Genomic DNA, 11367 nt, shown 5'->3' with positions numbered 1-11367 from the left:
TATATATATATATATATATATATGGCACAAGTTACACCCCATCTGACCCATACCAGCTTCTAAGGTAAATACAACCTTGGATGAGCACAAACACTGCCTATTACACCATACCACTATATCTTAAACTTAAGTATACATAATTAAACCACAAATACAGAAGCACTGTTTGAAAAAACAGTGACTCAAAGCGTGGCACTTTATCAGTCCACATTGTTGGGGAGGAATTTTGGCCCGCTCTTCTTCACAACATTGCTTCAGTTCAGTGAGGTCATTTATTTATGTGCCGCTCTCTTGAGTTGCCACAGCATTTCTGGACTTTGACTGGGCCATTATAACACCTTTTATTCTCTCCTGTTTTTTTAGCCACCATGTTTTGGATCATTGTCCTGTTTCATGACCATATTTGGGCCAAGCTTTAGCCGTCTTCACATCTGACTCTAGAACACTTTGGTATTCAGACAATTTGATGGTCACCTCAATAACTTCAAGGTGCAAAAGTTCTGCTTTTATAATTTGCTTGATTGGTTACATTTGCTGATTCTCAATCGCGCGCATTCACGGCTGCCAATGAATCTTCTAATTCCTATAGAAGCAGTAAAGATGTACCTAATTTTTACAGCATTTCACATAAACTTTGGCTTCATTTTTGTTAAATAAATGGTGGCATGATGTAATATGCTATGTGCTGCTTTCACCCGTTATTATTATTGTCATTACAAGAGGGTGTACTTTTTTCACTTGACTGTAGTTCAGTTTTCCTGTGATCAGCTCAGTAACTACAACAAGTGACTCTTGTGGTAGGTGCTGAACTTACACTAACTGAGCAGAGAGAGTTTCTGGGACTGTGTGAATGTGAGATTGCGTGAGTGTGTGTGGGTTATGCTGTGTGGCTGCTCCGTAACAGCAGCTTTACTTACGGCCTCCCTGCCTCCTTTTGATAAGCGACGCACACTGGGCATTCGTGGCCATGTCCACAGCCAACTTGTTCTCGTTATTCCTGATGTCTATTCTCGCATCTGAAACAAACATAAGTAACATAAATTTTCACCTGACATCCAGACTGGTCTGCAGCTAGAATTTTTCTTTTAACTTGAAAGCCCATCTTGCCACCCACCTTTGCTTGGATTAAAAAGACGTTTTTTGTTATACAAACTGAAGAATTATGAGTATGAGTAAGCCAGATCCTCGGGGTAGATTTAACAGGAAATGCAGGCTTTTTCTTCAACATTACCTCCCTCAAGTGGTAAGATCTACTTTTTTTTTTTTTAATATCAGCCCAACAGGATGTGTAATTTTAGTTATGTTTCTATAATGTCAGTACTTTGACAGCAGTTTCCTTGTCTTGAACTACCTATGTCTATTTTAATGTCTGGCAGCATTTTTTTTCTTTACGTGTAATTTGTACATAGTACATACAACAGCCAATGAAAACTGATAAAGATGAAACCTGTTTTCATGAAAAACTTTGTTTTAATGTGTGGATCACAGTCACTTATTGTCTACTCAAACTGAAGCCGCACGCTCCCATCTCAGAGTTTCATAAAATATTTCAGGAGATTTCTTTCCGTCCATCCCTGCAGAGTTTCTAGCAAAACAGCAAAGATGACCCTGCTGACCAATGTATTCTTTTAAACACAAAAAAGCAACATGGATGGATACTCACTCTTGTTAAGCAGCATTTCCACTATGTCAGAGTAACCCTTCCAGGAGGCAGCGTGCAGTGGGGTATCTCCGAGTTTATTCTGAAACACAAAACATGATTGTTACTGGCAAACACCCTGACAAGGATCTACTTTCACCCAAACCACACAAGGTTTATGAAATCATGACATCATCACACTGAACTTTTTGTTGATCAATTTTTTGTCCACAACAGTTTCTTCTCTGTTTTTCCTAGCATGATAAACTGGGTGTCGAATAACATCAGTTTCCTTACACACGTTAAACTGTTGACACTCCTTCCAAACCTTCTGAATTCTGATTTCTGAATGTGACTTTAAACCTGCCTCACCTGCTGGTTGAGCTCCACATTGGACTGGGTGAGCAAAAGCTCCACCACATCTGGTACAGAAATACAAGAGAAGAGATTTCATGTTAAATGTTACCTAACAGTAATGGAGAAACAATGGAGGGCAAAGAACAAGTTCCTATTTTCTTGTACTTAACTTTTCATTGGAAACAGAGCTCCCTGTGTGTGTGTGTGTGTGTCTGTCAACATTTAAGATTTCTGAAATGTAATAAGTAGCTGATCCATAATCTCTGACATCAAAAAACTACTTTACTCTTACCTTTATGTCCCCCATGGCATCCCCAGTAGAGGGCAGTGTTTCCAGCCTTATCCAGCCCGTTTATTCCAACTTTATTGTCCAAACATTCTCTCAGCCAGCTCAGATTGCCTGTTTAAATAACCAGTATGTACGCAACGAACACACAGAGTCAAATGGAGAACTTTACTAATAATGTAAACAGTGGTACAGGTTTTCAGCAGGAACAGAAACACTGTCATAACAGTCACACAGACAGACAAAAGAGAACTGTCTTAGGATTAAAAAAACCCTCCTGTATCTAAATGCAGCCACACCTCAACCAAGAATTAAGAGCAACAAATAAAGACTAGTAGAAATATTGCCATCTACCTCGTTTGGCTGCCTCATGCATCGGATTGTCGATAGACTCTGCCTGCTCAGCCACTGAAAAACAAAACAAGGGCATCAGTGCATTATGGAAAATTAACTTGAGGGACAGAACTATCGTTTTTGTACGAGCTACACCGCATAGTACTGTACTCATTAATATATCTGCTATTTAACTGTGAAATTGAGATGTGTACTCACCATAGTTACTTGGAATTAATCCTGTTCTTCCTCTACATGTCCCTTTCCACCAGTTAGTGTCACTCTGAGTAATAGAGAAGTATTTGTTAAGAAAGAAAAGACCAAAATAAACTAATAACTAAATGAAGCAATAAATTAATCTGCTTCAATACAACACTGAAGTGGGGGGAGGTGTAAAAATGGAAAAATAATAACACAAAAGGAAGGCAAAAAATGCAGAGAAAGCAAGATTATGATTCCACAGAAAGAGGAAGAAAAACTTAAGTTAAATTAAAACTCGATGGGAAACAAAACCGTGGAATAAAAGATGGCTGTTATATGATGTAGCTTCTAGGGTTTCCACTTACTGTGTCAGAGATGTACAAGATGTCTCCTTCTTCGAAATATAACTCATCTGGCTAGAAAATAAAAAGACACTGTTACAAGTTGATAACCGGTGTGTGAATGGGTGAATGACTGAATGTAGTGTGAAGCCTTTGGGGTCCTTAGGGACTAAGTAAAGCTCTATACAAGTACAGGCCATTTATAACCATCAGTGACCCAGGATGTGGCATTCACACTTTTCTGACCTCAACACTAATGTCAGATTTGTGTTGTATTTTAAGCAGCCTCCCCCTTTTTTTCTGCAACCAAATCTAGACCAACACATGAAAACCATGAAAGCAACTGGTAACTCAGTTTGCAATTCGGTGGTTTAGACTTCTTCTGCCAAAGTGTTTCCCATGTATAGCACTTACTTGGAGGAAAGGTTTGGTATCTCAATGCATGTGCAATCATTCATTTAAGGAAATCCCAAAGAGCTGATTCAGTTCTGTTCGTGTGGACGTAGCTATGCCCACATGAACAGAATTACCTTTTATGGTATGTTTAGTAGGTTATTTATTTTTTCTTAGTAAGTCTGAAAAAAATGACACCTTCTGATGCTAATTTACCAGTGATTCATCCCTTCACTCTTACTTTGAAAGTTCAGTCATTGCTAACAAGCTGGCCCCACCCTTCCCGAATTTAGCTTCACGTACTTGCTACCTTCCTGTCTAGGTTACCATTGTGGTGATGCTCGATATCAGTTAACCACTTCCCCAGTGAGATCTTATCACAGAGATGGATACAATCCACCTACATCATCATGAATTACAGCTTGAAACAGCAGTCCTTCTGCTCAAGACACCTGCTCTGAGCTGCAGGAAGCGTGCAGAGTGGTGGGATGGTACTCCCTACTGAAATGTGACTGGCCCTTCCTGGTGCCCACCCACCAGAGCCACTGGTTTGAAGTACTGTTAATATTGTTTTGGCCGACAGCCTAGACAGGACCAGTGGAGGAGTGTATTGATATATTAGTATAAATAAAATCTTCTAATATTTAAGTATAATTAAGATTTTATGATCAAATATTCCGATTTTGGGACTTTGTTTTGATTCCCCTGCCTTGTCATCATCACCATCTTCTAGCTGCCTCTTACGAACTAACTGGAAACTACTCTTAACCCTACACCACAGCCTTCCACACCATTCAAAGTCATTGCAGGCTGTGTTTACTCAAAGTGTAGTTACACTTCCTGGGAGGTGCATATCAGGTTATGGCATAGGGTTAAAAGGATTCTCTGGTTATGTCGTAGATTTCCAGCTGAAACACAGTTCAGGCATTACCCCATCCCTAGCATCCTAACCTTGTGAGAAACGCTAAGATTAATTGATGATCAGAATAAAGTTATGAAAGTAAAAAGAAAAAGAATTAATCTCAACAAAGAAAAAAACTCTTACTGTCCGTGGGTCGAAGGTGAACAAAGCTCTGAAAACCTTGACTTGGCCTAGTGAAGACAAAAACAGACTAGATGTTAGACACAATATCTGTGCGCACTCTGTGACAAACAAAAGTGAGGTGAAACCACTCCTGGTTAAGCCCTGCAGATCACCCAGCTAGTTTCAGTCCGGTGAGTATACAGGTGAGTGCGTGCAGAAGGCAGCTTCTAATGTGGTAAACTACTCTCTTTTCTCAAGTGCACAAATCAAAGGTGAGACATTATCTATTATGTAAACAAAAAGACATTTCAACACGTACAACAGGCATAAAAAACAGCATCAACAGTGTGAGTGGCTGTTGTGTGTAGCTGCACTTGGTGCCACTGGTAGCTCAAACTTGAGGTTGAGCTCTGCTGCTGAGATGCTACTATGCTGTGGCTTTAGTCGACTGCTAAACTACATCAAAAGCTTGAACAGCCATGGTCAAGCTTTCAAAACGTATTTAAATACTTGATATAAACATTTTATATTTCAACTAACTGCCCGTTTCTGGGCATTAACGTAAGGTTACATATAGTCTGCTGTGTTGTTTACAACATAGACACAAAGTTTACTAAACAGACTACTGAGCTGGTTACACTCGACCTTATAGCGACCCTGTTTTGGTTAACAAAACCAGGATAAATATGCTCTCCTGCAAAGTTAAAAAATTTCCTGTGATTTGCATCGACTGGTAGATAAGCGTAATTTGGACTTCCTTTTAAAATTTTGACACAGCCGTTTTTTGTTTTAAATTGGAGCGTCCGCCCCACTATTGGTGCATATCTGATATCTTCAATCATGCCTTTATTTGGTTATTTTATCAATCCTTTCAGCTTTAACTTGAAAGATTATCACAGTGTCAACTGTCTAACAGTTATATGTTAAAGGTGTTCACCACAACTAAACACAAGGTGACTGATTCACCGTCTTACATTTAAATGCAAAGGCCAGTTAGAGTCCATCGTTCCTGATCTTTTTACTTCACAGGCCTAACCGCTGGACCCTGTAAATCCCCTCTGCCTGTGCTGTTACTCAGGATTTCTGTTTAGTGAACACACTGCCTCGGTGTCTCAGATTGACGGGGGCTGAGCTGCCGCACAAGTCCAGCTCTGTTCAAACACAGTAAGCACGTCTGCTTTGCAGACCCATACTGAGGGCCTGTGCTGACTCAATTAAATTCTTGCTACATTTTAAACCCTGGGCACACAATAAGATAAAAAGAAATCTAATGAATAAACAAAGAAGAAAATTTGTGCCTTAACATGAGCAAAGCAATGACAGTATATATTTCATCTATTACTGTGTGAGCTTTTTAATGAATTCCAGTTATGTGTTTTTTTTGTACATTTTACTTTATTGCAGCAGCTCTTCTGAAAAAGCATGTCTGGTCATGGTGGTTATGTGATCCCTCAGTCATGTTCAGTGCTCAGTTTAACAACGTAATCTAAACTTCTAATCTGCTAAACCAGAGTTTGCACAGGGCTGCCTCTGTTAAACTGCACATACCTTAAAAACAGAATCATAACCTTCTTGTAAAAATGTGGCTAAGTGGGTGCAAAAAACAACCAACCAAAAAAAACAAAAGAAAACATGCTAGCTCTTGTTCAAGCTGAACGCATACCTCGGGGTGCTATTTGGTCACACATGGCTACAAACACTTGCCAATGTTTTTTTTTTTTCCTCCAAAGCCAATTCATGCACAGACACTGAGCACATCCACCAAAGGGAAAGTTACAGAAAACCAATCCTGAATCTGGATAAAATAGCTTTAGCAGGATAGATCATTTACTCCTGCACGAGCCCCACCGGCCTGCCACCTGTCACCGACAGGCGATCTCACCTACAGCCAGGTGAGGCATCGTGACTGATTCGTCAAGGACTGTGAGGAGCGCAAAAGATTGTGTTTCATGCGGGTAAAGAGATGCGCCTGTGTTTGCTGTGTCAGCATGTTTGTAGACATAAACCACCTTTAACTTCACACACGAGGAAGGTTATTTTATGCTTCTCTCCCCATCTGTGAGATGGAGATTTTTTTTCTCCAAACATCTGCATTTACCTGCGTCCACATTTAATTCATAAGATGAGAATAGTGTACTAGGTGCAATTAGCCAACACTACTGCAGAAACCATTGGCTAGAAGATGTAAAGAAATTGACTTTTTTTCTTTAGAAAGCTTTGATTTGACATTGTGGACATTTAAATGTCTTTCTGTACATCCCAAAGTTTTACAAATCATAAAAACATTAATAGTCACCCAATTTCAATATGGGTAGACCAGCGCAGTAGAGTGCAGCATGGGCACAAACAAAATGCTCAAAAATGATTACAACAATAAATCAAAAGGTGTTTTTATCACATTAAAGTACAATTTTCTGCCTCCCTCTCATCACGCTGCCTTAAAATTTCATCACAGGTGCACATATGCTGTACTTACAACCATGATCGATGAAATTTTACACTTTATTTAGTAAATAGAAATTCAAAAAACACTTGCCACAGCATTACAAGTTTATTGAGGGAGAAGTCACAGTTTCACTTTTAGCCTCAAACATATGCACCAGGAGATCTGTGTAATTGCTTTGAACAAAGGATACCTATTAAGCTGAATATCGCCTCTCCTTCCTACACAGGCTGCTTGTGTACACCTGTTGCACTGACACAGTGCGTAGGTAAATGCAAACGCTATGACGTGCTCTAACGTTGGTAAGTAAGGTTTGGGAAGAGGTTACCAGAATAATCCGAGCAAGGAGGAAGTAGAGCTGATGTCACTGACCACGCAGACTTATCACCTATTCACCCAAAGCCACTGACTCGCGGTGCTCTCTTTGCATGAGTGATGGAAATAGGGAAGTGACAGAGGCCTGCTGGTAAGAGCTGGATGGCCCCGTCAGTGTATTGAATGGCCAGAAAGCGCTTTCAATAACTCCAACGCGGTCCTGGCAGGGCTAGCGATAAAGCGACACGGCTTCCAATTAAAGTTTAAGACCTGTCTTTCTATTAGCTAAACAAGGTTTCACAGACAAACAACAGAAATCAACCGAGCCCGTGGAGGAGTGTTGAGCGCCCGCCCATTAACTGTTTAACGCCAACAAGGTGCGTTGTCCTCGTATAAACACGTCACAAGTTTAGGTTAAGTTTAAACAACATGTCCTCGTAGTTTTGGTCTTACCTGGCTTGGCTGGTTTGGGAGGAGGCTTCGACATTTGTGAGGCTGGCGGATAAAGCGAAAAGAAACGCGCTGTGCTGTTTCAGTCACAATCGTCGCAAGACTGTCGAGTTCTCTGCTGTTAGCACGCTCAATGAGGAAGTTCGGCTCAGTACGCGGAAAAGTTATTCAGCGCATGCGCCAACCTGTGGCTCGCTCAATCGATTGCCTTTTGGATGTAATGCAGCGCTTTTTTTCAAGTTTTCAACATTTCACAACAAACAAATTATAGATTATATTATATATTATAATGATAAACTATATATTAAGTATAAATATATTTACATTTTCTTAAAATTCATTTTTGTTTTTTTATTGTTATTTCATAACTGTACATGTTTAGATTTAAGTTGTAAGACTTTGAAACTTTTTTTTTGCAAATAAATATTTGAGTACGAACATATCAGTATAAAATGTAATAAATGACTAAAGAAGAGAAAACAACATGAATAAAAAACAAAACAAATGTTTTTTTCCCTCAATGGGCAGGTCGTGAGTGACGTGGAGGCTCCAACGGCAAATCGTAAGCGTCCAGAATAGCACGTGGGAGGACTGTTGCGTTCGCAGGACCAGCTACCAGCGTGGTGTATACATTTGCACGTGACTCCATAATTACGTTAGTATTACAAGTTCTATAAATCGGTAGCTTTGCAGCGAGCAGACGCAGACAAGTGGAATGAAGACACTAATTGTAGGAATTGGTGGGTAAGTGATTAAACACACTAATAATTTTGAACCTTTTGCAAAACACCAATTTTACAGCCTACTTTTTTTTAGGTCATTTTGGGACATTTGAGGATATTTTCCATGCTCGAGTTTTATTTATTTATTTTAATTTTTAATGTGAAATCCTTTTTGGTAATTGCTCATATGAGTAGAAAGTACAGGCAGATAAGAAAGGCAACAAAATATATTCGTTTATTAAATGTTAAATTACTCACCAGTGCTGTTTAGCATGCATGTATCACAGAGTAGCAGAGGGCACACGTGTTAGTAAGCCACTGCATATGGCAGTGATGTCAAAACACTGATAAGAGTTGTTTACTCTTTAGACATGTGAGCCCCAATCTTCCTGTTTTTTTTTACTTAAATATAACTTAAATACAACAGATAATTGCATTGATTCTCCTAGTATTAATCTAATGTTATGTGTTTAATGATGATCAATGCAAACCTTGTCTGCAAATGCTTATTTTAAATATTCCAAAAAAAGGTTTGCGAACCATGCTTTGAATATCTGCCTCCAGAGTAGAAGGTGCAGTTTTAAGATAACCCTTCCTCAGAAAATGGTACATAGGCTGATGGAAGGATGAAAGAAGGGGCACTGAACTTTGCACTGCCTATTTATTACCAACAGCATGCAGGAATTCTTTACTTATCTGCATTTTAAAGTTTTCTAGTTAAGCCTCAGACCACACCCAAAACTGCGGATGGGTGTAGTTTGATATGGGGCAAATGCTGGCTGTACCCTTAACTACATCTATTTTTAGGCTGATATACAAATAGCTGAGAGTGTTATAAAAACATGTCAACTGGTACTATTTTAACAACTTTTTTCAAAATAAAAAAAAGTTCCTTAAAGAATTTAAACCATTTATTTTGCATTTGACAACACATTTTGCAGATAAATAGCCTGTATTTGTATAGTGCTTTACTAGTCCCTAAGGACCCCAAAGCGCTTTACACAACCAGTCATCCACCCATTCACACAAAAATTAAACAGAACCAGCTAGGGCCTAACTGATGCTGATAGCACCATAATAATCAGTTATTCTTTTTTAATTTTACAATAAATAAAAATAATGAGCAACATTTGCAATGAGGATACCTTAACCCTTTAAAGTCTGTACCATGAAATAATTGCTAGATAATTAAAAATGTATTGTGCAATTTTTCTGACGTCTGCTGTAGCAGACGGTGTAGAGTGAAGAGAGTGTGGGCCCAAAAGCACACAATGGAGACGGAGCGAGGAGTTGAACAAAAAGTGAGCCTTTGCGTGGGGGCTGAACAAAACTACAAACAAAAGGCAGGAAGGGAAGTAACAAAACCTAAACTGGGAAAGCTAACCAATACATGAAAACAAGGAACCTGGAAACACAGAGGGAGAAAAGACAAACCAGTGACAGACAGTGGAAGACAGAGGACTAAATACACAAAAGGGTAATGAGGGAATGAGGACCAGGAGGGAAATACAGCTGGGACTAATCACACCCAAGAGACCGGGAGGAAGCAAAACAGAATACACTAACACAAGATGAGGAACTATCAAAATAAAACAGGAAACATGAGACACAGACAGAGACTCGATGCTGGAACTGGAGAAGAACAGAAATGAGAACATAATTTGACGAGATGTGACACCTGGAACACATGAGGAGGCTCAGTAACAAAAGCCTAAGAACTAGAAGTCACAAATATACAACCAGAAACTAACCCAGGACTATGGCATTTATTTAGGTTTCTTGAGGGGGGAAAATCGGAATGATGTTGATGTAGAAGTCTCAAAAACTCACAAAAAACTTATGTATGAAATATAGTACACTAGGCACTAAGGGGTTAAATTTGTTTTTTTTAAATATTTGTGACCATGATATATATTGATTGGTGCATATTACAACTAGGAGTGATGGGAGTTACTGCTAGTTGGACATGGCTGCCCCTTCCTTATCCTGGTTCTGCTGGAGGTTGCTTCCTGTTAAAAGGGAGTTTTTCCTTCCCGCTGTCTCCAAGTGCTTCTTCGTCTGATTGTTTTCCTCTTTATTATTGCCAGTAGTTAATGCAATGCGGTATTAAGTAACGCGTTACAGTAACTACGTTATTATTGTGGTAACGAGCACGGTAACTAGTTTCTATGCCAAGATCAGGAATGCGTTAATCGTCACTGGGATTTAGATAGGGTCGTTATTCGTTATTTTGTGTGGTGGCTATGGCGGAGCTTCCACAGATTCAGTAACATTAGCAAGTGGTAGAGGCCAGCAGGTGGATGAGGGAAAGGGGAGGCAGGAGAAGAGACCCGAGGTGGCCACCGGCCCGAGTGTCAGGTGAACTGAACTTCAGGTAAGAAGTTATGACCTGCAGTCTATCTGGGTCAGATATAAGCCAAGTTTAGGTGGAGTTTATTTTCGTTGTGCTGACTTTTTCGTACTGCGTGCTAGCTAGCATGACGGAGTTTCTACAGCTGGGTGTGTGCTATGATGTTACTGATACTGAACTTTATTTTATTCATAAGGTTAGTTAGTAGAGTTGCCAACCGTCCAGTAAAAAACGGAATCGTCCGGTATTCAGAGAAAATATTACGCGTTTTGTATTGAGCTGAACAGGAACACAGTTTGTCCCGTACTTCAGCTAGAATGAAAAAGACACAAAGCTGGAGTTATTCTGTGTCTTTGCTGCGCAGCTGCTTCTTCTTCTTTCATTCTCTCCCCCGCCCTCTCCTGTTGCTACTTCAATCATGAAACTGATCAATGATCAGCTGATCGTCTTTTCTCTCTTGTTTGTTAATCGCTCACTTTGCGCCCGAAAGCAGAAACCAGCGGACGCGGTCGC

The 11367-nt window shown here is 39.7% G+C and overlaps 2 protein-coding genes across 5 annotated transcripts in view; one reads left to right on the top strand and one right to left on the bottom strand.

The window, feature by feature from the left end:
- Positions 1–7972, bottom strand: part of ostf1 (osteoclast stimulating factor 1) — a 9073-nt gene extending 1101 nt beyond the window's left edge. The window contains exons 1-9 of the mRNA XM_005741761.2: positions 7786–7972; positions 4596–4642; positions 3182–3232; positions 2835–2898; positions 2637–2690; positions 2289–2396; positions 2012–2061; positions 1664–1742; positions 918–1016 (exon numbers count right to left, since the gene is read on the bottom strand). Of these exons, the coding sequence (XP_005741818.1) occupies positions 918–1016; positions 1664–1742; positions 2012–2061; positions 2289–2396; positions 2637–2690; positions 2835–2898; positions 3182–3232; positions 4596–4642; positions 7786–7819 (586 nt within the window). The 5' untranslated portion in view covers positions 7820–7972. The remainder of the gene's footprint in view (positions 1–917; positions 1017–1663; positions 1743–2011; positions 2062–2288; positions 2397–2636; positions 2691–2834; positions 2899–3181; positions 3233–4595; positions 4643–7785) is intronic.
- Positions 7973–8383: 411 nt separating this feature from the next.
- nmrk1 (nicotinamide riboside kinase 1) overlaps positions 8384–11367 on the top strand; it is an 8870-nt gene continuing 5886 nt past the window's right edge. The window contains exons 1-2 of one of the 4 annotated variants that reach the window (XM_005741760.1): positions 8384–8526; positions 9736–9805. Coding sequence is in view for 1 of the 4 variants with exons in the window: in XM_005741757.1 (XP_005741814.1) it covers positions 8498–8526 (29 nt within the window). In the remaining 3 variants the exon portion in view is untranslated. Of the gene's footprint in view, positions 8527–9732; positions 9806–11367 lie in introns of all 4 variants that reach the window. The other 3 variants (XM_005741758.1, XM_005741759.1, XM_005741757.1) reach the window with 3 other exon arrangements.

Source organism: Pundamilia nyererei, unplaced genomic scaffold, assembly GCF_000239375.1.
Source record: "Pundamilia nyererei isolate P.nyererei 1_Seehausen unplaced genomic scaffold, PunNye1.0 scaffold00113, whole genome shotgun sequence".
In the NCBI taxonomy this organism is placed as follows: domain Eukaryota; kingdom Metazoa; phylum Chordata; class Actinopteri; order Cichliformes; family Cichlidae; genus Pundamilia; species Pundamilia nyererei.
The sequence above is the reverse complement of the archived record's forward strand: the minus strand, read 5'-3'. Positions and strand labels throughout refer to the sequence as shown.